Below are 24561 nucleotides of genomic sequence, written 5' to 3'. Positions count from 1 at the left end.
TTATCCAAGCATTCATCACCAGTTCTATTTTATGGCAAAGAAAACTGAAAAAATGGCAAGTAAATTTATTAGCAAATTCAGTTCCACCCCCCAATCCAAGGCAAGCAGCATTATCATTATTAACCCGCTTTTCGAAAAAATGAGACCGTTGCAGCTTTTTCCTGAGCCCCCAGCCCCACAACGGCTAGTTTTCCACCACATCTCTCTTTGTCTCCATCTCTGTCCTTCGAACTCTCTCTTCTTCTTCGTCATCATCATCGTCACCACCATCATCGCTGCTTTCAGGTCCGAAGAAGACCCGCGACGACGAGGTCAACGGCCCACCCCTGAATTCGCACGATCGTGGATCAATGGCGGAAATCGATCCACCGACGCAGCAGCAGCAGCAGCAGCAGCAGGAGACGGTGGGGGCAGCTCCTCCTCCGCCGCCGCCGCCGACGACGACGACGCAGCGCCGCCCGCGGGTGCGGGAGGTCCGCTCGAGGTTCATGTCTCCGGTGGTCTCTTCCTCCTCGCCTTCCCCTGGCGATCTCCACCTCCCTGGCTCCAGGTCGCCGGTCGTGAGGCACGCGGCCGACCCTCGGCAGCCGCAGCAGCAGCAGCAGCGGTCGGTGTCTGCGCATCGGCGGCGGCGACTGGACCTGGAGCCTTCGTCTCAGGCCGATGAAAGTAGTAGGGCGGAACTTAGTAGGAGCTTGGACACGCCGTTGCTCGGAGCCGGACCGCAGGGTAAAGGGTCCAAAGTTCCGAGCCGAGCTTCGAGGTCCGACACTCCAATCGTGAGCACTGGCATGGATAGGATAGTGTCGTCGAGATTTAGACAGACGCCGCGGAATCTCCCGCGAGCGGTCAGTGCTGGAGCTTCGGCAGCTGCAAAATTGTTGCATTCGAGTGGGATGTCACTTACCGGCGGTCATGCTTCTGGTTCGAAAGCGGCGGTTGACGAGAATTCAAACGCCGAAGCCAGTTCAGTTGGCAATTGTCACGGTGAGAACTCCACGCAATTACTGCGGTCTTCAATGCCCGACGCAGATATGTTGCCCTCAGTGTCCAACCGGTTGTTGGCAGAGAGAAATGTGAATAGGATGGGTAATCTTGGTGGTTCCGATTCTTCGAAGATCCCTGCTACCCCACTCTCGCGTTCGCTTAGCACGCCTTTATCGAGCTGCGACATGTTAAATTCCGTCAGAGGCAGCGAAAAATTAGCATATGGGTCCTCGAAGCAGCATATGATGCTGATGAACGGTGGAAAAGTTTGTTTACCTCCGGTTGCGCCGTGCCCAAAGACGGTGATGGATGCAAAGAAGGGAAGGAAAGTTTCTAGCCATCAAGAAGACGTGCATTCTCTAAAATTGCTCCACAACCATTATCTCCAGTGGAGGTTTGCCAATGCAAAGGCAGAGGCCACTATGCAGGCTCAGAAAAGGGAAGCCGAGGTTTGTCGTGTCTACACTTAAATCTATCTTTTGAATGAACATATAGCAATTTATCGTTATCACTTTCGTTACCGATGCCATCCTTGGCTACCTGTCATTAGTTGTGCTAGACTAGACAGTGGTCCTGTTTTGAGTAGACACTGTGAGAGATCGGGAGGAATGATCTTGAAGTTTGATTTGATGGTGAGAGAATTGCTGGTATGAGTATATGCGATGTAAATTAAATGGTCAACATTGAATTTGGATGACGAGTTGTGCACGAAAGCTCTGTATGCATCCTTCTTAGAGTGAAGGAAATAAAGAGTTTGGAGAATTCAGACTTCAAAAGGGAATATAAGAGAGGTTGTAGTTCAAAACTTGAGTTGCAAGAACTCCAAAATCTTTGTTAACGTTGTGTTAATTATTAAAGTCTATCTTTTTAGGACATTTACACAATGAAACTTTAATACCTTCAAATGTCAGCCTCTTTGGAGCAATGGTCTGCATTGGTGGTCGAACTTCAGAGAGTAGACATCCACAATAGGATTGACTTGATGTTACAAAAAGGGGGAAACTCCTAATGATTATAATGTGTTGACTAGGCTTGACTCATGAAGACTTCAATGATATGGAAGAAGTGACTTTAATTTCAAATAATCTTAAGAGCAGAGTGAGCTACTTGAAAGAAGCCATAAAGTGGAATGACTTGCTAATATGGCGCATTAAGTCATGTATATAAACCTCATATGTCTGTGAAATACCATCACGTGAAGGTGTGGAAAGGATCCTCTTCCACTATTGCCCTATGTCAGATGAATCCTACTTATGAAATTGTGAAAGTAGCCATTTTCAATCACTGGCTACTTTTGAGGAGTTTTGCTAAATTAGGAGCATTCAATACTTCATCCTAGTTGAAAATTTTCTGGGAAAGACAATAATTGTTACATGTTATTTTATATCGAAATGTTCACTCTTCCTTTCCCCTCTTTCTTTCCTCATTACTTTGGTGCTTTTGACATTGGGAAGTTCCTTTGGCCCAAAAAAAGAAAAGAAGAAATGTGGGCAGTTTCAAATTGAATGGTTTGATTAGATGTTTTGCTTAAAACGCTCTTGAGAAGAAATTAATTGCATCAATGAGAAGAAAGGCTACAATTTTTTTATGGATGTAGTGTGGTGAGTTTTAGTATCTACTGTATGGCAAGGAACCCTTTTAACTCACCCAACACCATGCATGTAAAGAAGTTTGCGGCACAGATGAAGCCTGGTGGTAATATGTTGATGGCCAATCTGTAGTCGTTTGACATTGGTTTAACTTTAAGGCAATTCCTGCCCTTCGCTCTGTGCTGCATTTTTTATGATTTAAAAATGTTCTAGTTCATCATCAATGAGAAGAAAGGCTACAATTTTTTATGGATGTAGTGTAGGCTACAATTTTTTATGGATGTAGTGTGGTGAGTTTTAGTATCTACTGTATGGCAAGGAACCCTTTTAACTCACCGAACACCATGCATGTAAAGAAGTTTGTGGCACAGATGAAGCTTGGTGGTAATATGTTGATGGCCAATCTGTAGTCGTTTGACATTGGTTTAGCTTTAAGGCAATTCCTGCCATTCTCTCAGTGCTGCATTTTTTATGATTTAAAAATGTTCTAGCTCTTTATCGTCTTTCAATTTCCTTGCAGAAAATGCTGTTTTCCCTCAATGTCAAGCTAGGTGATTTGTACAATTCTGTGATGACGAAACGTGCAGAACTTGGTATAGTGCAAAGAGCAAAAGCAGTATCGGCAGTTCTCGAATCTCAAGTATGGCTACGAGCTTTGTGTAATACTAATCATAAATTTTTTTTATAAATTGTAGTTGGTCAATTCACTATAAATTGCCGGTTGTATATAAACTAATGTTCAGCTGTGCTGAACGCTTGATTAATTTTGTCGTAAAATCACTTCTTCTTCATGTATTTATGTATATTTTGCTTTACTGTTCTTGCATCTAGATGCCATATCTCGACGAGTGGTCTGCTTGTGAGGGTGATTATTTAGCATCTTTGTCTGAAGTGACCCAAGCTTTGTTAAATGCCTCCATTCAACTACCAATCAGTGGGAATGTTAAGGTATAGTATTAATCTCACTCATCTGATATAAGTTGGTATATCTGCTTTCTCAATGAACTTAATGCACATTGAGTTGTACTCTTTACAGGCTGATGTTAGAGAGGTAGGGGAGGCTCTGAGTTCATCCAAGAAATTCATGGACACCATTGCTTCCCATGTCGAAAGCTTTATGCCCAAGGTGCAATGCATTCCATGCATGTTTTATCATCATCCCTTCCTCTTGCCTTTCTCAAATATTAGGAACTTGCTCGATGCAGGCTGAACAATTGGAAGCTTTCATTTCTGAACTAGCCAGAGTGGTCAGTAGAGAAAGAGTTGTCATTGAAGAAAGTGGTGATTTGTTGTCCAAGAGATACCTATCCCAGGTTAGCCTAATCGAATCTGCTTAAAACGATTCATTTCTCACGTATGATCAAGTGGTAATACGGATTGTTGGAGCTACTCTTTCCTGTATCAAATTGTGCTTGTGTATTCCCCTGACACTTCCTGCCTATACCCAAGTCCATCCTGAAGGAGTTTGTCCCTGTGATTTTCAGGTGGAGGAGTGTAGCTTGAGAGGCCACATTATTCAACTTCACCGATACCGTCAGTCAATGTCATGACGGATATGGCTTAACAACAGCATCTGATACATTGGCTGCACTGGGATCTATGTGCCGTGATGATTGCTTGCGTTTTCGACTGGTGGTGGAAGTCGCGTGGTAGAGTAAACACTCAATATAGTGGGACACATTCAGTTTCCTCTGCAGAAAAAGCCAGGGAAAAGATGCAAGTTCACCTTGATTCTTTCATTATTTCTGCAGGCATTGTATATACTTCGGCAAAATAATGCTGATTTTTGGCTGTATCCTTTGTAATGAGTTTTATATCTTATAATCATAATTCATTCTCTAATGATTATTGGCCCTGCAGTAACTTAACTATTCTTCATTTGGCAAAGTAGCTGCCTGAGGGAATGGCAAGATCTTAAGTAATTAAGCAAGAGTTGCATAGTGTTGGCATTGTCTGGTTTATTGAAACTATACTGACTAGTAGTATAGGGTTCTCTTAATTAATGACTATGACATGGCTAATCTGATCTGCTCGAAAACAAATTGAAAGTGAGGAACATGGGATCCATCTTGTTGTTCTTCCATTGAGTTTGAAGATTCCGGATTTCGCAATTTTCTGTCAATTTAATTACTAGAAGCTTAGGCATTTGCAACTGTCACTGTTGCATATAATAAAAAAGAACAGATTGCCATAAAGATTCAGCTTGTAAATGTGATAACCTAATTTAGCTAATAAGGAAGCAAGAAGAAAAGATTATTATCCGACATTATCCTTGAACTAGTAATGGCAAATAAATAGTGGGCAGTTTTTTTTAACATTCACTTTAATAGATAAAGTCGCTCACGGTTGCAGAAGCATGTAATGTTAATGAGGTGGATCCTCTTCGCGGTATGACGAATCTTTCTCTTTTCTAATTAACAAAAATCCGTTCCCCTTCATCGAGCTCAAGGGACATGTTAATCATCCCGTCCTGCACACCGAGTGAGATTGGACCATGGAAGTGTGAGTCGAGCTCCCCAATTCCTTACTAAGGGGCACGATCCATCCTGAGTACTTATAAATGATAAAATAATGTTGGTAATACCAAAATTGAGATAAACTCTCCTTAGATATTGTATAAACCCACTTATTTAGATTTCTAATTATACTCAGTCCATGCCTCGCTAATCAAATTAATATTGTACGTCTACCTTATTATCCGAATTTAACATGAGGAGTTGGTTGTGTAATAAATTTCCTTTTTCATGCGTTAGTTTGATGACTCGATTGTTGTGCGTGTATGCGAACATTATCCTCTTAACAAACAACCTAGGACAAACGAGGAAAAAAGGCAGTAAGAGCAGAGACAGAAACAGAGTGGAAGCAAGAAGGCAAAGCAAGAAAGAGTGAAAACCTCCATTGTTGAGCTCTCTCGCTCTCTCTACATGAACAAGATCCTCGCTTTTGGCTTCCCTTTTCCGGAGAATTGATTCGACCCAAAGAAAATGACCCTTTGCATTGCACTGCCCAACCCCACCTCCCGCAAATCACATCTCCCACCTCTCCTCCGATGGAGAAGGAACCCCGGCTCCCTGCTTCTCAGGCGGTCCCTGCTTATGGACACGGCGGAGGGCCGGGTCGTTCCGGCGGAGGAGGACGAGGCTCCGAGCCCGTCGGCGTCGGCCGCTCCTCGCCGCCTCGTTCTTCTTCGCCACGCCAAGAGCTCCTGGTCTGACCGTTCCCTTAGAGGTTCATTTTTCTTTCCCGGAAAAAAGGGATATTCAAATCAAAATATTTGCATTCAGCTGCTCTTGTCCAAGAATGGCGATTTTTTTGTTTTTCTTATCTAGATGCTTGAGGAGGATTGCTGCAGTGTTTGAGAGAATAAGATAGGCAATGTGAAAGCTTTGCTGTAGTCTTTTGAGTGTGTCTAGGCAATGTTTGTTCATAGTAGTAGTGATGGGCGTTGACTGGCTAACTGGTTAAATTGGAGGGGGTTCTGATTCCTCCTCCCATTTCACCGATATATTTGCCATTGTGCCTTTTCCTTTTGGATCCTTATAAAAGGATTGTAAATGTTGTTGCTTTCTTGAATCATTGCAACTAGATCATGATCGCCCTCTCAGTAAGAGCGGTCGAGATGATGCTGTCAAAATAGCACACAAGCTTCACCAATTGGGTTGGATCCCTCAGCTTATTTTGTTAAGGTCAGCAATTTTCTAAGCGTAGATTAACGAATTGCAAAACATAGATGAGTTTATAATACTAATTTTGATGATCTACGCTTGGCTGGTTTCGATTTGAATTCCCTCTTTTGAGGTAGTGATGCAGTTCGAACGCGTGAGACACTGCGGATAATGCAGGAACGAGTGCAAAGCTTTTTGGAAGCTGAGGTCCATTTCATTTCGAGTTTTTATTCGATCGCAGCAATGGATGGTCAGACAGCAGAGCACCTGCAAAAGGCTATCTGTAAATATTCTAGGGACGAGATACTGACCGTAATGTGAGTCCTGATTCTAGTCTTTTTCTGGATGGAAGTATGATTATTCTGGAATTACATGAAGTGGTTCCTTTTCGAATCAATGCATTTCGACGCAAGATTCCCAGTGGATACACTCATCACACGAGTTTTTGTAAAGGATGTAATCTGGTGTCGTTTGTAGACCTAAATCGCTTTGTCATGGTTTGATTATTGTAATGGCATCATTGCAGAGGGCTAGATTTGTGTCTTCTGATGTTCATTTGGTAGTGTTGCTGAAGCTGTTCAGACAATATAGGACAGAGACATAACCCTAATCTGGATGTTTCTCATTTGAGTCTGATGCATATTACATGGATAAATGGGTCCAATATTGTATTCCTTTGTAATCTTTGTATATTTATAGTAATATTAGGTTCATAGGGTAAAGTATATTTATGAAGCTACAAGGCAGTTGTTTCCTTTTAAGAAAAAAGTGACACCAAAGATGCTCTGACCCAAATCTTTCCGCTGTTAGCATGGATAATGCCTGCTTTTGTACCTTAATGCGAGGTCGCTTTGGTGATTAGGTACTTTGAACGGTCTTATCAGGTGGTTATGGACTATAGTGTTGGTTTTTGTATTGCAAAAATGCTTTCACGAATATATCTTCCTTTTGTACTAACTTGTGTAGCTTTACAAAACCATAGACCACCATTTTTCTAGTTATTCTGGTTTCATAGTTTGAAACAGCATGGACGGATTTGTCAATCATATGAGTAATTGTGCAGGTGTATGGGGCATAATAGGGGATGGGAGGAGGCGGCTTCCATGTTTACGGGTGCATCCATTGAACTTAAAACATGCAATGCTGCTTTGCTCGAAGCTACTGGAAGATCTTGGGAAGAGGTAGGCATCATCATTCTCTGCTACTGTTCTTTTTTAACATTGCTACAAGCATTTGTATTGGCACGACATAAACATGGCAACAAGTTTTTGTAGAGACAGAAGTTTTGCTAGCCAATTGACAAAAAGACAGTGTACCTTAAAAGAGCAAATGCAACTACTAATTGTGTTATTCTTGGATCTTTACTCCAAATGTTAAGACTTCAGAGTGTTGAAAGTCATAGATACCCTCAAAGTCACGAGAATTTGAAGTAAACAACAATCCCACTTGAGAGTTACTAACCATAGAAACCCTCAATATTACTTTCAAAAGGAGAATTATAATCTCATAAGAAAGTAATTGACGATAGGGGCCCTCAATATTACAAGCGCTTAAGGAAAATCACAATCAGTGACATGAGCCCTCAAAGTAATGAGCACTTAAGGATAATTACCATCCTTTATGAAAAGCTACATACATCGGTACACTAAGAGGTTACGATGACTTGAGGGAGATTGCAGTCTTTCTGAAGAGTTTGTAACTTATAGGTGCCTCTGAGTTAGAATCGATAAAGTAAAATTGCAATCTCATGGCAAAGTTGCTAATACTGAGTTACCCTCAATTGCAAACACAAAAAGAAACAAGACTTTTGAGAAATTCTGCTAAGGATGGATAAGAAGTTAAAATTACTAGAACTTAAGGGAAATGAAAATATTATGAGAAAGTTACTAATGATGGGACCTACTAGAAATTATGAGCAATGAAGGAAAATCTTTCAAGAAAAGTTACCAACTATGAGGACTTCTGAACCTATGACCACTCGAGGGAAGATTACAAACCTTCTAGAAGAGTTACTAACAATGGATACCGTGGATTATGAGCAATTAAGGACAATGACGATCTGACAGGTAATTTACTACCTGATGGATATCCTCAATTAGGAACGCTCAAAGAATTTTCATCAGAGAATTTGGAAACCTCAGAAAAGTATGGATTAGGTAAAGTAGAAATTACTAGCAATTAAAGAAAATCAAAATATATGTGGAAAGTGACTTTGTACCATTCTATTAAACTTTGGAAATGATAAAATTTAGGTAATTACATAAACATTGATTTTAAACAATTAGTTTACTATTAAATACTGTTATAGTCAAATGATCGTTTCAGTTACTTTTGAGCAAAAATAGATTACACAATACTAAATGAATCAGTAACATGATAATGGTTAGTACTATTAGATATATGAAGATTGGTTTATAAAATCGGCTGACAAAGTAATGTGACAAACTGTAAGTAGAGTAGGTACTTTGAACAAGTGAGCCATGTTAGGAACCCACACATATTTTGCCACATCACCTTTCTCTGTATGCTCAAGATTAATACATTTCCTGTAGTGTTTATAAATCTCTTATACTCAGTGAGTGTCCATGTGGATATAGTCAAAACCCTTGATGGTAGGAACTTTTCCTGAGGAGGTGGTATTTCTCTCAAGCTCTTTTTCCATATTGTGATGGTTAGTAATAGTAAATTTCCTATGTATTTTATGAATCTTCATATAATATAATAATTCAGTTATGAATTTGAAAACAGACCTTCTGATATCATAATATAGGGTCTAACACTCCTGTATGAAAAAAATGTATCCTTGAGTAGTTGGAACTTTTAGAGAACTTGCATCCTGTTTTCTTGGCCACAAGACCGTAGACGTTCCCTCCTAACAGTCGCTGAATTCCTTCTCTCTTTGTGACAAAAGTCATCATTATCATCTTATGGGATCTCTCTATCATATGGTATGTTCCTTTGTGCAGGCTTTTGCTTTGGCTGGACTTGGTGGGTGGAAGCTTCAGGGCATAGTCAAACCTACTACATAGTTGAACCATTCTTCGTCACTGGCATACTGCCTACTCCGGGGGTAGAACTTGAAGATGCTGATGAAGCAATATCTTGTCCTGACGTGATCAGAAACTCCTCACGTTCTCAGGGGCTCGTCAGCTTTCCATACAGCTAGACAAATGGGTAGCTGGTTGCCAATTGGTTGCTCCGAACACTAGGACCATATACTGATATGACTGAGAGATTGTCGCTCCAGTCTGTATATGACATCTCGATGCCTGATATGTGAAGTTTCTAGGCATCTTTTCTCACACGGAGGCCTGAGTAGCTCACCAGAGAACATTACATCATCTTAATAAGAAATTTATCATCTTCTCTGCCATCAAGAAGAGCAATTGCTAGCAATTTGGCTCCGCAATATGTCATGATATTGCTACAAGGGGTTATGTAATTTTTTTGTTGAATTTGAGAAGCAGATTTAGTTGAGTTTACCTGACTTTATGTTGTATCAAATTGGAGAGTGTATACAGCTGAGCAGCTTTGTGCTTGTCCATGTTCCAGGTTGAAAGAGGCCCTTATTCCCTTAAGCCTCACCGGCAATGGTGTGCGGTTTCTTCATGTAGAGTCTTGATAGATCTTTTATCATATTGTCATGCACAAATAGTAATGTGCAAAGGATGCATAACTCTGTGTTAAAGGTCATGATTAGAGAAGCCTAGGGCTTTTTGGCATCTTTAGTGCCTAGAAGCCCTGTTAGTAAAACTGCAGTTAGTGCTTAGCAAAAGCAGGGGGTGTAGTATATTGTAGGTGTAAGTCCTTTTCAATGACTACTGTAGATTTGCAATGCCTGTGAGTTCTGGCAGTTCATTCAGGTAAAGTTCGTTTCCATGCGGAGCTTTCTGTCAAGTGTAATTGCCGACATCTTCATTTGCTGACCAATGCTTTTCTGGGGCAATTGCAGCGGATCATCGTCAATCTTTAAATAAAAATCTCAACTCATGTGTTTCAAAGAACGTGCTCTTCCAAATGTACGACTGGTCGTTTTCTCACTGCAGTACTCAAATTAACCCTATTAAGTTACTTACAGGTCCGCATTCAGTGAAATATTTAAGTCTACCCTGAGGACGACCTATAAATTGGGACGTGGGTTTCATGTTCCTCAACGCCTACTAAAGAGAACTCATCCGCACGGCAACGAGCACATACTAATCCCTCCTTCAATACCATCTGCCCAGAAAATGCCATATCCTCACAAGTTTGAACTAAGCATCAAAATATACAATGACCTCTAAGCTACCTATATAATACTTACCAAGTTAAATAGTTCACTTTCTCCTGACAAACTACACATGCAAGTGGAAACAAACTAGTCCGCAAGTCAATACAGCAAGCAGTACAAGATGTTACAATATATCTGCCAAGGCTAATCCCAGTTTGACCATTCTAGTTTTATCTACTGGGAATCAAACAGATCCCTGGTCAGGTAGTTTGAATGAGGAGGTTGTATAGGAGCAACCCATGCTTGATTCAAATATCGGGTGTAGCACCGTCTCGGGTTTAGCATATGAAGCACCAGCAATAACCCGTGGCTTTTTCGTTGACCTCTCGCCATCAGGGCTTTCGGCGGGCGAACTGACATTGCAACCGGAATCGGGGGTCAATGGTTCATGATTAGGAGATGAGAGTGATCCATCAAGTGAGAGGCTCTTGGCTAGGGCACGGTCCTTAGACTTATCTTGGATGGGTGACTCTGAGATAGGAACTGGGGTAGGTGGATCGGTCTTGCTGTCTTCTTGGCCCTTATCACCCGATTCAGGTGCTGACCCATCCGCGAGAACTCCACTAAGTCTCTGTTGCTCTTCGATTATCTTCTTCAAGTACTTGCCTTGCGCTTCTATCCGCAGCTGCAGCTGTCTCTGCACCTGCTGACATCAAATGAAACAAAATTAGCTTGAAGTAACTTATTGGAATCAGGATGCAAAACTAACTCGGCCTAACTTGGACCTGAAATTATTTGCATCTTTATCATAGTAAAAAGACAGCCGTCATACTAAAGGCCACATGAGCACCTAATCTCATACATTGCAGAATCATATATATGACAGCTGGTAAAGTTGTATGATATCACTTTTAGCATTTCCACACTTGATTGTCTTGATGTTCTATTAATGAATGTTCTCGAGAACGAAATGATATAGGGAAAAGTCTAGCAAACTCCTCGAAAATTCTCAACATTACAGATACGGCACATCATCAAAAATGATTGACGATTCTTAAGTCAGATTTGCAATAAAGATCTGAATATCATAATATTAATTCTAACCGTGTTATTCCAACCAATCAGAAAGCTAAAATACAAACAACGAACTTGCCTCCAACTGTTCATGTAACCGCTTTTGCACCTCCATTTGCAGTTTGAGAGCTTCGGTGATCTGCATCCCACCTCTAGTAGACAGTAAAAACAAACATTTTGTCATATATAAAGTAAAAGGTTCAAATGTTAGCGATTAAAGAGAGATAAAAATATAAATATAACAATTTACCTAAAGATCATTTTATCAACGAAAGAATCAGATTGATACAAAAAATAGAGGAATCAGATCAAAAAATCCAAATGCAATTACTTCTCAATAAAATTGTTAATATCCTACTGTAGTACTATCTTTCAAGAATAGCAGACAAGAAAAACCAGCAGGGAGAATTAATAATTCCAACAGTTCAATTTAGAGTTACCACTTGATCAACCGATGACCTACTTCATATCTCGTATCTGAAGTAAGCATGATATTAGGAGGAAATGGTACTTACGAGGAGCCATCCATGTCGGAGAGCATATCAGCCGATTCTTTTTTCTCAGCTTTTTTACCTACAATCAGTAATTCAGGAACAACCGTAAGAATGTAAGATGGAGATCCATTCTAAGGTATCTTAAGAATTCATTTCGAGCGAGCACAATAATCATCTTAGATTACAAAAACAACATGAAAACCGATTACCACTTGTTAAATCATACCGTCAGACGAGGAGTCAGGTAGATATTTTGCAAGTCGATATTTCTGCATGCATTACAAGTGTCTAGTCAGAAGAATTCTTTAACAGAAAAGAATTAATATATATTCAAAATAAATAAAAGAGGAAAAGTTTGTCCTTTAAACCTGTAAATGACTTTTGACATGGTATATTGTTAGACCTTGCATGCCCATAACTCTGAGAACACCTTTAGGTGTAGCCCCTGAAAGAAAGCAATGAAACAAAGATCAGAAAAATTAGTAGCTACACATAAATTAAACATTAACGAACTCTTTAAGGCGAATTTAGAAGTAGATCTAGCTTATTCTATGTGTTGCCAAGTTCTATTATGCAGTTATTTTCTTAACTCTTGAAAAAAGCGCAAATTTACCAGCCAGAAAAAGAAATGAAGATGCACAAAAAGATGGAAAGATATTGCTTGCTAATTAAGATCATCATACTAGCATGCAACATTGGGGCCAATGCCTTTCAACTTTGGGGCGTCTTAAATTACTCTTTGTTTTTTCCATTCATCGGCCAACGTTTTAATTATTTTCAATCACATCCCTAAAACAAAACAAAAATGAACGCTAAAATTTTCAAGAGATCGCTTGTGAGAGTGGAGGTACTGGACCTAGTATGCTGAGTTTCATTAGGGTGCATGGGCAATGCCCCGTTGTACAAATCAACTAGACCAATAAAGTAAAATAGATTTAGTTGGCAGCTGAGCTTCAAGATTATTTTTTCATGGGTGATTTTGTATATATTTCCTTTTCCGCTTCGTATTCAACAAACTCAAAGAGGACGGGTGTAACCAGGGCTCGGTTTGAGTGCACAACCTACACTGATTTTCTTGGTAAAATTTACTTATCTTTTTCATGAAAATAGGCCACATCAACCTAACAACATAATTTAAATGTTTTTTTTGGTAAGCACATAATTTAAATGTTCCATTCTATTATTTTCTTTTTGTTGATTTTCACAATCTAAAGTCATCAACTTAAAATCTTCCACAAAGTTCTATGTCTTCCAAGCAATTCACCCACATGTGACTATACAGACAAGCATGTCATCATGTATCCTTTAAAGAAGTGGACAAATAGAGAGTAGATGCCCCGTCACTTCTTCATTATATACTTTTCTTTATAAAATTCCAGCCTTTCATTACTTTGTAAGTAGATCAAAACATTGCCAAATAAAATCTGAAACAAGAGTGTAAATAGATAATTACAGATAATCGAGATAACACAAACATAATCGTGATGACTTACTATCTGGCCCACCAAGTTGTGCCACGGCATCAACAAAGCGATCATGAAGCTCATGTGTCCAACGTAACCGCTGCTTGGATGCGAGATTGGAATTGTTACTGTGATTGGTCCCTCCACTGATGGAGTCCATTGTGTTGGCACCACTATCTAAATGTTGACCATGAACCATTGCGTTACTGGGAACTAAACTTGAACTAGGGCCACTTTTCTGTTGATACATACTTCATTGAACTGCAAAAACCAAAAGAGAAATATTAAAAATCACATTATAAAAGACTTGAAGGGTCAACAAGAAATGCTTTTCATTTTTTAAAGCTACTAGAAAAGAGAAACTTGTGATCTCTGATACTGCTTTTGCCTAAATGCAAGCTATATTACTGATTGTTACCTTCCATGGCTCAAAATATCTTCCATTTTATTTGAATTCCTTCTATGTCCTCTGCGATAAGTTTGGTTGATGTTTATCAAGAACAGTACACAGAACCAAAGATACCAATGACTTCAAAACATGGCTTATAAAATCTACAGCAGTCACAGATGCATTTCAATTGGATCTTGACGTAGTGGTAGGTGCAAGAGATACAATTACTCACTGTCTTTATAAATACTAATTTGACCCAAAAAAAGAAAAATCCAGCTTCCAACGTGCACGAACAAACTCAAGCTAGCAATCCATACATGGTATGTTTGCATGCATATGCAAGAGGCGCTCGAGCGCAAGCATAGAACGTCAACACGTCCGGCGTCAAAGGAACCCATCTGATTAGACAGTTATATACTGCCATATACTTATTTGTCTCCATGAATACAGGAAATTTCTAAGTTTGCAATAAACAGCTGTCTGGACAGTCTTGAACTATGTAGACAATGAAACAACAGCCGTTGACAGAATAATCACAGTAGCAACAGCTAGGTGTTGGTATTGGCTTCTGTTCAAACGAGCAGTAAAAGGAAGTAAATGAATCAAGCCGTATTGACTAGCATTCCACAACTCTACCGAGGAAAGCAAGGAAAGTGAGAAGAAAAGAAACTAAAATTGAGATCTATCAGAAAATTGAAGCTGAACCAGCAATTTTCCCTCTCTAAGAGAACAATTAACGCAAGGAAAAGGCTAACGATGGGATGAATCTGCAACTACTCGGAATCGGGAATTGAAAAGAAGATGCAAAAACTTTCAAAGACGGGCGAAACAGAAACAAACGACACAACAAAACAAAACCTCCCACGAGAGAGTAAATTGACACAGAACCCTTGATTAGAAACATCAAATTCAAATGACGATCGACCGAGCATCGAGCTGTTTATTCCTATGCAAAGACCTGCCTATCTACGGGGTTAAGAAAGAGTGCGAGCTGAAACGTTAGGGACGTAAAGCTTCAATTTTTATTCAATTTTCCAGCTGAGGAAAGAAACAAGAATCTCCAATTGGCAACGCTGGGCACGAAAAGATACAGAAATGCGCAAGAAAAAAGAGATTGAGGAAAAAAGAAACATACCCAGAAGCAGATCTGCAGAATCCTGGAAACCGGGAGCATGCACCCAATAGCAGAACAAGAGGGAAGTGCATGAACGAGACGAAGAGGACGACGACCCAGAAGGCAGAAAGTAATTTGACAAGAAGAAAAAACGGGGAGCTTGCTCTGTTTCGGGCAAAGGAACGGGAGAGAATATAAAACAAGAGGCTTCCCCCTTCTACTTCTATCTGGGTTCTCTCTGATCAAGATTCCACTGCCCTCCTCTTTTCCCTTTTTCCAACTTCTCCTTTAAATTTTCATTTGCCCCTTTTTATCTATTTTGCTTCTAAGCGCTTGCTGCAAATCGCAGAGGAGTGCGAGTAGCTAATGGCGGAGAATTTGACCATTTCTTCCGACGCAAAAAGAAAAGAAAGAAAAGGGAAGGAAGCCTTGGCCACCCACGACCACGAGTGAGGTGAGGCTCTTCTGTTGTTGTCCCCCACTTTTACCAGGAAATGTTTTGGTCTTGACTGGAGAAAAATATCGTTAGTTCTCTCGAAGGATACTGCCGTCCGAATCTCGTTCTCTCTTTCGAACGTAAAAAGTTCTTGGGACAAGCAAGATATTTTGCTTTAGACTGTTTCCGTTCTTGATAATCAAAACAAAAACAGGACTCGTCTTTGTGTGTATATGTATCTTTCCATTTATGCGAGTCATATGTAAGTTTTTGGGGGCAGAAAATAGAATTTCATATATTAACATGGTATGATTATCTCGGGGTTTGCTTATTCTTAATTGCGATAAATTTAAGAAAGAGGGAAGGTCCGTGCTTATATTTTTTTGCATATTTTATAGTGATTTTTTGTTATTTAATCTTAAATATGATCGAAATCTCGAATTCCGAAAGAAAAATGAAAAAATCACTCCTATGTGGGCATGATTGCATGAATGGGGAGTGGTTTTCACTTTGGTTGGATTGATGCTAAATGACCGTTGGCAATAGTTTGTCCAACGTTAATTTGCCTTCTTCTTTTTTTGGTCCAAAACGTTAATTTGCCTTACACTCAATCACTTGGGTTCCCTCAAATTCTCAGGAAAAAAAAATTCACTTCTTTTCCCCAGTTGAATTGACTTTTTGTTATTCGACCAAAAACGAAAAGAAATGCTTTTTTATTTTGACCAAAAGAAAAGGAAATGCCTTTTCCACTCGAGAGCATAAATTTGTGCAAAAATTTAAATAGCCTATCTAATTTTTTGTCAAAAGCATCCTCTACTCTTTTGAAAGCGCCACCGGTCATCTTCAGCTGTTGGGGGTGTTAATGCCGTTGAAAATTGCCGACATTGGCATTAAAATTTTGGTAACCTGAAGTCATTTTCTTCTTCTTTGAAAATCTCCCTCCGATTGACCCAAACTTATTCTTCCTCTTCTTATTCCCCATGGTCTTCATCCTTCCTCTCGAATCTCCGGCCACTCGTCACGGAGCGAGCACGACTATAACATATTTTGAGCGGCCATGGCCCCTCGAGCTCTAACCACACGGCCGCAATTGATGCTCGAGCTTTTAGGATCATGTGCCTGAGCTTTAAGGCCGCAACCATGACCGTTCAAGCTTTGGGCTCACAGGCATGACTGTGCTCTTTCTCTTCCTTTACGGTCATGGCTACTCGAGCTTCGACAACTCACAACCATGGACACCCGAGCTCAAAGCGGCATTGCAAGATGGCGGCCAACGTTGCCGTCGTCGGCAGGGCTATGGTTTTGTTTTTTTTTAATTATTTTATTTTTTCTATTACTTAATGCATATTTAAGAAGTTTAGGGTTTTCTAATTATATTCTACTCATTTAATTCACGTAGGGGGTTAATACCACGAAAAACCCCAAACTGGTACACTTGTAACAAATTTACCCCAAACTATTTTTTTGACCACAAAAAACCCCAAACTTGTACACTTGTGACAATTTTATCCGGAATTATTTTTTTGACCATCAAAAACCCCACACTAGTACATCTGTGACAATTTTACCCCCGAACTAATTTTTTTACCACCAAAAACCCCAAACTGGTACACCTGTGACAAATTTACCATTTGTTAGTTTCCGTTAAATTTTACTGTCAAATTGTTAAGTTTAATGACACGTGGTAATTGACAGGTGTACTGGTTTTGGGTTTTACCCCACTGTTTGTCACAAGTTTACCAATTTGTGATTTTTCGTGATATTAATCCAATTTAACGGACACTAACGGAGGGTAAATTTATCACAAATGTACCAGTTTGGGGTTTTTAGTGGTCAAAAAATTAGTTCGAGGGTAAAATTGTCACATGTGTACAAGTGTAGGGTTTTTGGTGGTCAAAAAAATAGCTCGGGATAAAATTTTCACAGGTGTACCAGTTTGGGGTTTTTTGTGGTCAAAAAAATAGTTTAGGGTAAATCTGTCACAGGTATACCAGTTTGGGGTTTTTTGTGGTCCAAAAAATAGCTCGGCGTAAAATTATCACAGATATACCAGTTTATGATTTTTCGTGGTATTAGCCCTTCACGCAGGTCGAGGTTGGTGGAGCCAGGTTTGGCTTATCCTATCTACGTTGATCGTGACAAGCCAGGACGGACTACCTTTGGCCATTGCTAATGGAGCCCATCTTATCAGCGCGCCAAGAGAGAAAGAGAACGGGGCTAACTAGTGATCGTCGATGTGGTTGTTGTGCTAGCTTGGAGTGGGACGAGGGTGGTGGCATCACCGGTGGCCGAGACAGTAGAGGTAGGTTTTCAATGGTCACTTAGGGAAGAAATAATACTGAAAAAATGAAAGTTGAATTTTCCTCTCGCTCAAAATAGGCAAGAGCTAATCAAATAATCAAAGGATTTGATTACGCTATTTCGACAGATTGCGAAGCTTAGATCGAACCATTTTGAAAATGTTGCACCTCGGTTATACTTTACTCATCAAGTTTTAGGAATTCACATGGAATTAGAAGAAACCAAATCAATCAAATAATTAAGATTACGAACACGAGCCGGACCTAACTTCTTTTGGGAGGGCCATAGAATCGATCGGCCTCTGGGCGTCCCCGTCCCGCGAGGGGTTCACTCGTTACGACCGGTGCAAATAAGGACGGCGCGGATTCCCCCTCGCGACCATTGAAAAAGAAGAAGAAAGTTAGAATCGATGGGCCAGTTCTTGTCCTTGGTAAGAACACGGCCAAAAAGGCCAAGCAATCGAGACCAGGACAAAGACAGAGAGAGAGAAAACATCTTGGAGATGATGCAGAGAACTGCCCGCGGGCAGACATTTCGTGCATTTCGTATCACCAAAAGGCTCAAGCTCGGCCAGCTACCTGTCAAACCCAGGTTTCTCTATGCGTATTTTTCTTAGATGAACGAGAGCTTCGATGACATGGTCGACCCGCCTCTCTCCCCCAAGGAATCTTCTGCGTAATATTCCGTCCCCACAAATCGAAAATTAATCCGGCAACCTTTGATAGGGATGGCTTTGGACTTTCCCCCTCCTAATGCAACATCCAAGCTTCGATTGCCCCCCAATCCCTTTCTGCAATTTTAAGGATTGGACCGTTTGGACGTGATTCGATCACGCACGGCACCACGACGCGAGACGTGAATGTTTGAGAGAACATCGAATACATGGAGCGGCGCGGCTTGTTTAGCTCGAGAGTTGCAGGACGATACACGCGCTCGCAGATGCTGATTTATTGCCATGTCGGGCGATTTTTTTTCCATGGTATGAAATGAACTCAATATGAGAAGCTGTAGCAAGTTATCATATATTGATATTTTAGATGCGTATAGCTTTTAGATCGGGACTTGACATCCTAGTAATGAAAACTCGAGCATTAAGAATCGGGGAACTGGGTCATAAGTAACATCACACAACCCTCGCGGTACGTCCTCGATGTGGGACTTTTGATGAGGGCGACTTACGATTACCCCTTTAGTCTTCGGTTATCTCGGGTTGATGTAACACTTTCATTCGACTTGTGCCAATGAATCCGGAGGAGGAATCGTGTGGGCATAGGCAAAGTCACCCTTGAAGAATACGTCACACGAGCAATGGGGTCCATCAACATTGTAAATGAGCCACACCTTGCAATAAAAATACAAAGTAAAACTTTCAATCAAAGATGAAGTCGGGTCTTGCCCTAGCATCTTAGCCAAAGATGGGACGTTTACGATGTAGTTGGGCTTATCTCTCTTAGGGTTTGATCTTGAACCTAGTTCGACGATACGTACAATTGGGCTACAGAAATTTCACAAGTTCTACCTTTGTTCCAGCGCCAAGCCCACCTAATGCTTTGTTCCACTCCTCTCCCATTTCTTGCAAGAATTTTAGAGACTTTTGCTCATTTGTACCCTCAAATTTCCACTCTCCCTATTATTTTTTTTTACCATTTCCCAACATTGCATGAATTGGGCGGGTCGACAAACTTTTGGTGGGGCTGAAATTGGAGAGCAGATCAAACTTTGAGGGTGGGCAAAATCAAAGAAAAAGGAGTTTTTTTCTTTTTGTGAATATATTAATTCTATTCTTTTTTTCTTCTCGGTGAATAAAATAGTTCGGGATAGAAGGCGAAATGATGTAATAAAAAGAAAAGGAAATTGCTCCCGATCCCTAAAATTTGGTCTCGTCGCCCGACAAGCCTTCAAACTTCAAAGAGTTCTAGATTGTCTCTTGGACTTTGGTATTTTCGGCGTCGTTGCATTATAGCTCGCAAATTTTAAGATGTTATAAATTACTATATCAAACTTTAAATTATCTTATAACCTTAGTTTTTTCCTTATACATAGTCATTAAGTTGCCTGAAAATAGAACATTTCATGTCTCTTGATCGAAATATCCTTCGTTAAAATTTATTAACTTCATTAAACATGTAATACTCTCTATTTTCTCAATTTCATTACAGACGGAAAAATCAACGGCCACAGTGAAAATCAAAAAATTGAGGGGGGTAAACTGGAACTTTTCAAAGTTCACGGGCCATAGCGAAACGCTTGCAAATGTCTAGGGGACTGATCTATGATTTTTCCAAAGTTGAGGGGGGATTTTGTAAAATTTCCCCAGAAAAGGGCATTCCCCGGAATCCCCTCCTCCTCCTCCTTCGCCTCCTCCTCCGTGGGCGGCGGTGCTGCAGAGATGGTGGAAGAAGAATCGAGCGTGACCACCGGCGCTGCTCAAGAAGAATGCTGCAGCAGCGCCTCCATTGCTCGAGGCGGGCCCCTCTTCGTCCCCAACTTCATCGGCCCTCTCACTCGCGCCCCCGAGTTCGAAGCTTCTCTCCTCCGCGAGCTCGAGGTCCCGTAATAACCTTCCACGACCACCCTTCTTCGCTCTCTACCCATCGAAGCGACCCATCGCGTTTTCGGTGGCGACCCAGTTGTTTGTTTTCTTTTTCCCGAGCCTGCGTTGTGATGGTGAATTCTGGGTTCTTTGCAGAAGCTGAAGGCGGAGGTTTCTTGCGGTTTGCAGCAAGAGTGCGATGAGGACTTATCGTAAGTGAATGGCGTCTGTCTTTGGTAGATTTATGCATCTGGGGAAGCTTGTTTTTGGAGGGTTTTCGCGAAAGTTTCGTTCTTTTTGGTCGAAAGGCTTGTTCTCATTGTGGGGTGTGGTTCGGCTTGGTGCTTGTGCAGTGTGGATGAGCTCAAAGTGTTCAGTGAGGAAGAGTTGGTAGACATGGCTATGAAGGAGGCGTTTCAAGTATGCCCCTCCAGTTTCAGTTTCTTGGTTTCTTTTCCTCTCTCAAGTCAATTGTTTTTATTCATTACTTGCTCACACGGGGTTGTTGTTTGCAGGATCAGGAACTTCTTGATTGTTCTGAACAGCATCCAGAAGGCCAATCCAATTCTAGGTAAATTATATGTGTTGTGTCCACATATGTGCATTTTAAGCTAGCTGTTGCGAGATGATCTGTAATTGTGCTCATCAGTAATATTATGCATCACAAGTTTATGTAGTCAAGATTAATTTTTTTGGCCAGACTTATACCTCCACATGCCTTTTGATTCGGCACCGATAGAGTAAAGCGGACGCCGAAGATTTTAGTTGTGTTAGTTGTGTAAGTTCCTATATGGATATGATATTCAGTAAAAGTAGGTGCTTGGAGACGATTATTCCATCATATTCAAATTCAATGCTTGCACTTGTGACTGCGGTGAAAAGCCACCCTGCTAGTCCTGTAGCACATACGGACCTGCATTTTTTTCCGTGCCTTTTCCGAGGGTCGTAGCAATATCAACCTGGTTAATGCCTTTATCTTTTGACCTAGACTCTAGGGACAATACTCTGCTATATCCTTTCCATGAAGAGGGTACTCTTTTTCGTTGGATTGCCTTTTGTTGGGCTATTTAATTCTTTTTGAAGTGCCTATCCGGAACTGTTTTAATCTTCGGTTTGTTACATTCAGGCATGAAGATGACCAAGGAGCAACAAGCCGAGACCATCCAAATTTAGAGAACTCAGCCAGCCAAGGAGAAGCCTCAAATGCATTAGAATGCTTTAATGGATTTCATTCTCAAAAAACAGCTAGAAATTCGAGCACAAAGAACTCCAAGAAAAGAACGAGAAATGAGGAAAACAGTCAAGCTCTTGAAGTACGTCAATTATTTGGCTGTTAACTTGCTAAACTTCCAGTAATTTTGTGTGAGGGTGCGTGTGTGTTTCCTTACCTTCTGTTGCTCTGTCTATTAGTTACTTGCACTTTGTTTTTGAAACTCTTTCACTGAAGAATTGGTTTTTGTTGGTCGAAAGTAGCTTTTCATTGTTAGATTAATGAGGAAAATATGCAGCTGCCATTTTCTTGTTAATACTATTTAGTGGGTTTGGCTCAAAGATGTTTGGAAATTGTGAGTGCTCTCACATCATCTTTTTTCGCATTTATATCTCCTAGATTTGGTATCTGGGGTTATAATCCGAGATGGTTCGTGTGTTGGACTGTGAGGTAAGAAATTTTTTGAAAAGGACTCGCTCATGTATGATGCTCCATTTGCTTGAATTTGATCGATTGTTTGAATAAAACTTATTGAAGCATCCACTTGTTCTCAGGTGCTTTTTCAATATTTGAAATATACTGTCCTTCTAGATATTTCTTCTTCTATTCTTGACAGTGCCATAAGATTCTTAAAATTTTCCATTGTTGTTTTTCAGCATAGTTACATGGGAAAAGTGGATGAAATTGTGAAGATCAAACTAAAGCAGGATGAAGACAAGGAAGCAGCAAGGCTGCATTCATTCAAGTTTGTGACCTAACCTGGAAAATTCTTCTGGTTATATGTATATTGTGATTTGTACTTACTATAGAACCTCATATGTCCAGTGCCATCTGTAAGATTGATGAAGGTGCTGTTCCACCTATGGAGAGAGTTGAGAGGTTGCAAACCTTGAGGTTGACAAACTCTGAAGTGAAGGTTTGCTCACAACTTAACATTCTGTTTGCATTTTTAGTTCACTTGCTAAAGGCTACATGCGTCTTGGGCTTCTATTTATCGATCTTATACTTATGTGCCACTTGTTACCTCACCTTCGCTTGTGGTACTGACTACAAACGCATCCCTCATACTCTAGTTCCCTCCTTCCCTTTAGTATCTTTTGGAGCTAACAGTCTATATTGGAGCTGCTTCACCATTCTAAGTCTCCTTATGAATCTAAAAAATGTGAACTGTGAAGAATCTTACTGAAGCTGCCTAGAATTTTTCCTTTGGATAAGTTATAATAAAAAGCTTATGCTTGGGTTGCTGTTTCAGAATGATGCACGAACTCAAATGAATCTCAGAACATGATGTTTAAGGCTATTCAAAGCTCGACACTAACAAAATTTTATAGCTCTGACCGTTTGATATTTCTGGGTAATCATAGTTCTTAGGTTCTTTTCTCTTCTGATCTGTACAGGTGAAATCATCAGACCTTCAGGAAAACATGCCTGTGTTGTATCCTGAAATTGTTCTTTGCGTGGAGGTTTACCATAACGTAAGGAGATGGATCAAGGTATTATATCTGTTTATTTTTTTTGTTGTAGTGGAAGGGAACATGTTCCCTGACATTCTATTTGGCATTGTGGAATTTGGGTTGGTTCTTTTGTCTGGCTTTTGATTATCCAAAGTGCCAAAATAAAGTTAGTACTTGGTGTAGTTAATCCAGTGCAAGATAAGTAAAAACATACTAAGGTAGATAATGGTCCCCTGTTTGTTGAGGGCCTTCAACCTGGGTTGCTTTTGATAGTTTAGCTTGGTAGCAACTTTTTAGAGGACCTTTTTTTGGTGAGGTGATATTTACTTTCATCTCATTCACGTCTGAAAAATTTTAGAATAGGTAGATGCTTTCATGCTATCATCTTTGAAAAAAGATTTTAAGAGGGTAGGTGCTGTGATTGACATTTTACTGGGCTTCAGCTGAAAAGAGATTGTACCTCAACTAATTTCCTTCTCTTGTTTGGCTTCTGAAGTTATTTTGAAATTTTCTGTAGACACAAGAGTTCTTGGTTCTTGGACGACAATTGTTGACGGAATTGAGGGACAAGATATATTGCATGATGGACCATATAATGCAGAAAGCTGGAAAGCACGATTCTTCAGGATATTTCCTCATAGAAGTAAGAAGCTCTTTCACCTCTCTATTTGTCATAATGAGATATATAGTTTATGGCTAAATTGTGAAGATTGTCTGTGTTATGCAGGATTTCTTTTGCAATGATTTGAGGGACCCCGCTGCTATAGATTACAGCAAACCCATCCTTGAGTGGCTTAGGAGTTCAAAGGAGGAAGCTCTCAAAAAATGGGAGTGCATCCTAGCTGGTGAGTTGGGGCAGAAGCAGAAGGATGTTGTAGGTGACACAGCGATCTCCCAACTGCCTCAATTCAAAGCCGTGGAGATGCAAAAGACGCGGTTTTGTGATTTGAAATTTCAACTAGGTGCCGCATATCTATATTGTCATCAGGTGTGGCAATTGTTTTCCTCATATTCATCTTCGCCCACTGTAAAATTCTCTGGATGATGCCCTGACATCTTTCTTTTGTAAACAAACTATCGTTGTTTGTCTTCTGACCATCGGATACTGATGCTTCTCTGGAAATTTCATGGTTCAGGGAGATTGCAAGCACACAATTGTGATTAGAGATATGAGGTTGATTCATCCAGAAGATGTACATAACCGAGCGGCTTATCCTATTGTCACGTTCCAGCAGAAAACACGTGCACAAAAATGCTGCGTGTGTAAGATCTATAGAGCTACAAAGGTAACCCTGGATGACAAATGGGCCAGGGAGAACCCTTGCTATTTTTGTGATAATTGCTATTTCTTGCTTCATTACTCCAAAGACAGCTCTCTGTTGTATAGTGACTTCTCTGTGTATGATTATCACCATGATTAATAGCATTTACATTCGCAAATCCCTGTTGTTGATCTTGAATTCCAATTCTTTTACATGGATGAAGAAGCTGTTTATATGTTCAGCCTGCTAACACAAACTATATTATTGCTTGGCCTTTATATGAAAAGATGATTAGAAGCTTGACAAATAATTGCTTCTCTATGGGAACACATGCAACCTTTTCTTTCTCAAAGGGCTTCTCGAGTTCTTGGTGATTGG

At 40.4% G+C, this 24561-nt stretch overlaps 3 protein-coding genes and 1 pseudogene across 3 annotated transcripts; 3 read left to right on the top strand and 1 right to left on the bottom strand.

Moving 5' to 3' along the window:
* The first annotated feature begins 208 nt into the window (after nt 1–208).
* Nucleotides 209–4418, top strand: LOC115693938 (protein ENDOSPERM DEFECTIVE 1). Its single transcript, XM_030621011.2, has 6 exons — nt 209–1436; nt 3097–3216; nt 3408–3524; nt 3613–3702; nt 3782–3889; nt 4061–4418. Exons 1-6 carry the CDS (start codon nt 351–353, stop codon nt 4124–4126), a joined length of 1587 nt encoding a protein of 528 aa, XP_030476871.2. The 5' UTR covers nt 209–350; the 3' UTR covers nt 4127–4418.
* A 1001-nt stretch (nt 4419–5419) lies between these two features.
* On the top strand, nt 5420–9819 carry LOC115693949 (uncharacterized protein At3g52155, chloroplastic). Its single transcript, XM_030621026.2, has 5 exons — nt 5420–5804; nt 6163–6262; nt 6379–6558; nt 7305–7422; nt 9208–9819. The coding sequence occupies exons 1-5, from the start codon at nt 5561–5563 to the stop codon at nt 9268–9270; spliced, it is 705 nt and encodes a 234-aa protein (XP_030476886.2). The 5' UTR covers nt 5420–5560; the 3' UTR covers nt 9271–9819.
* Nucleotides 9820–10433: 614 nt separating this feature from the next.
* Nucleotides 10434–15409, bottom strand: LOC115693947 (myb family transcription factor PHL7-like; annotated as a pseudogene).
* Nucleotides 15410–20065: 4656 nt separating this feature from the next.
* On the top strand, nt 20066–24361 carry LOC115693934 (snRNA-activating protein complex subunit). Its single transcript, XM_030621006.2, has 11 exons — nt 20066–20272; nt 20414–20469; nt 20611–20677; nt 20773–20828; nt 21384–21570; nt 22124–22212; nt 22293–22383; nt 22865–22960; nt 23439–23564; nt 23649–23909; nt 24058–24361. The coding sequence occupies exons 1-11, from the start codon at nt 20114–20116 to the stop codon at nt 24340–24342; spliced, it is 1473 nt and encodes a 490-aa protein (XP_030476866.2). The 5' UTR covers nt 20066–20113; the 3' UTR covers nt 24343–24361.
* The last annotated feature ends 200 nt before the right edge of the window (nt 24362–24561 follow it).

Source organism: Syzygium oleosum, unplaced genomic scaffold (assembly GCF_021117445.2).
Source record: "Syzygium oleosum isolate NSW1041296 unplaced genomic scaffold, Sole_v2.1 Sole_v2.29, whole genome shotgun sequence".
Lineage (NCBI taxonomy): Eukaryota > Viridiplantae > Streptophyta > Magnoliopsida > Myrtales > Myrtaceae > Syzygium > Syzygium oleosum.
This window is presented reverse-complemented; position numbering and strand designations above follow the sequence as displayed.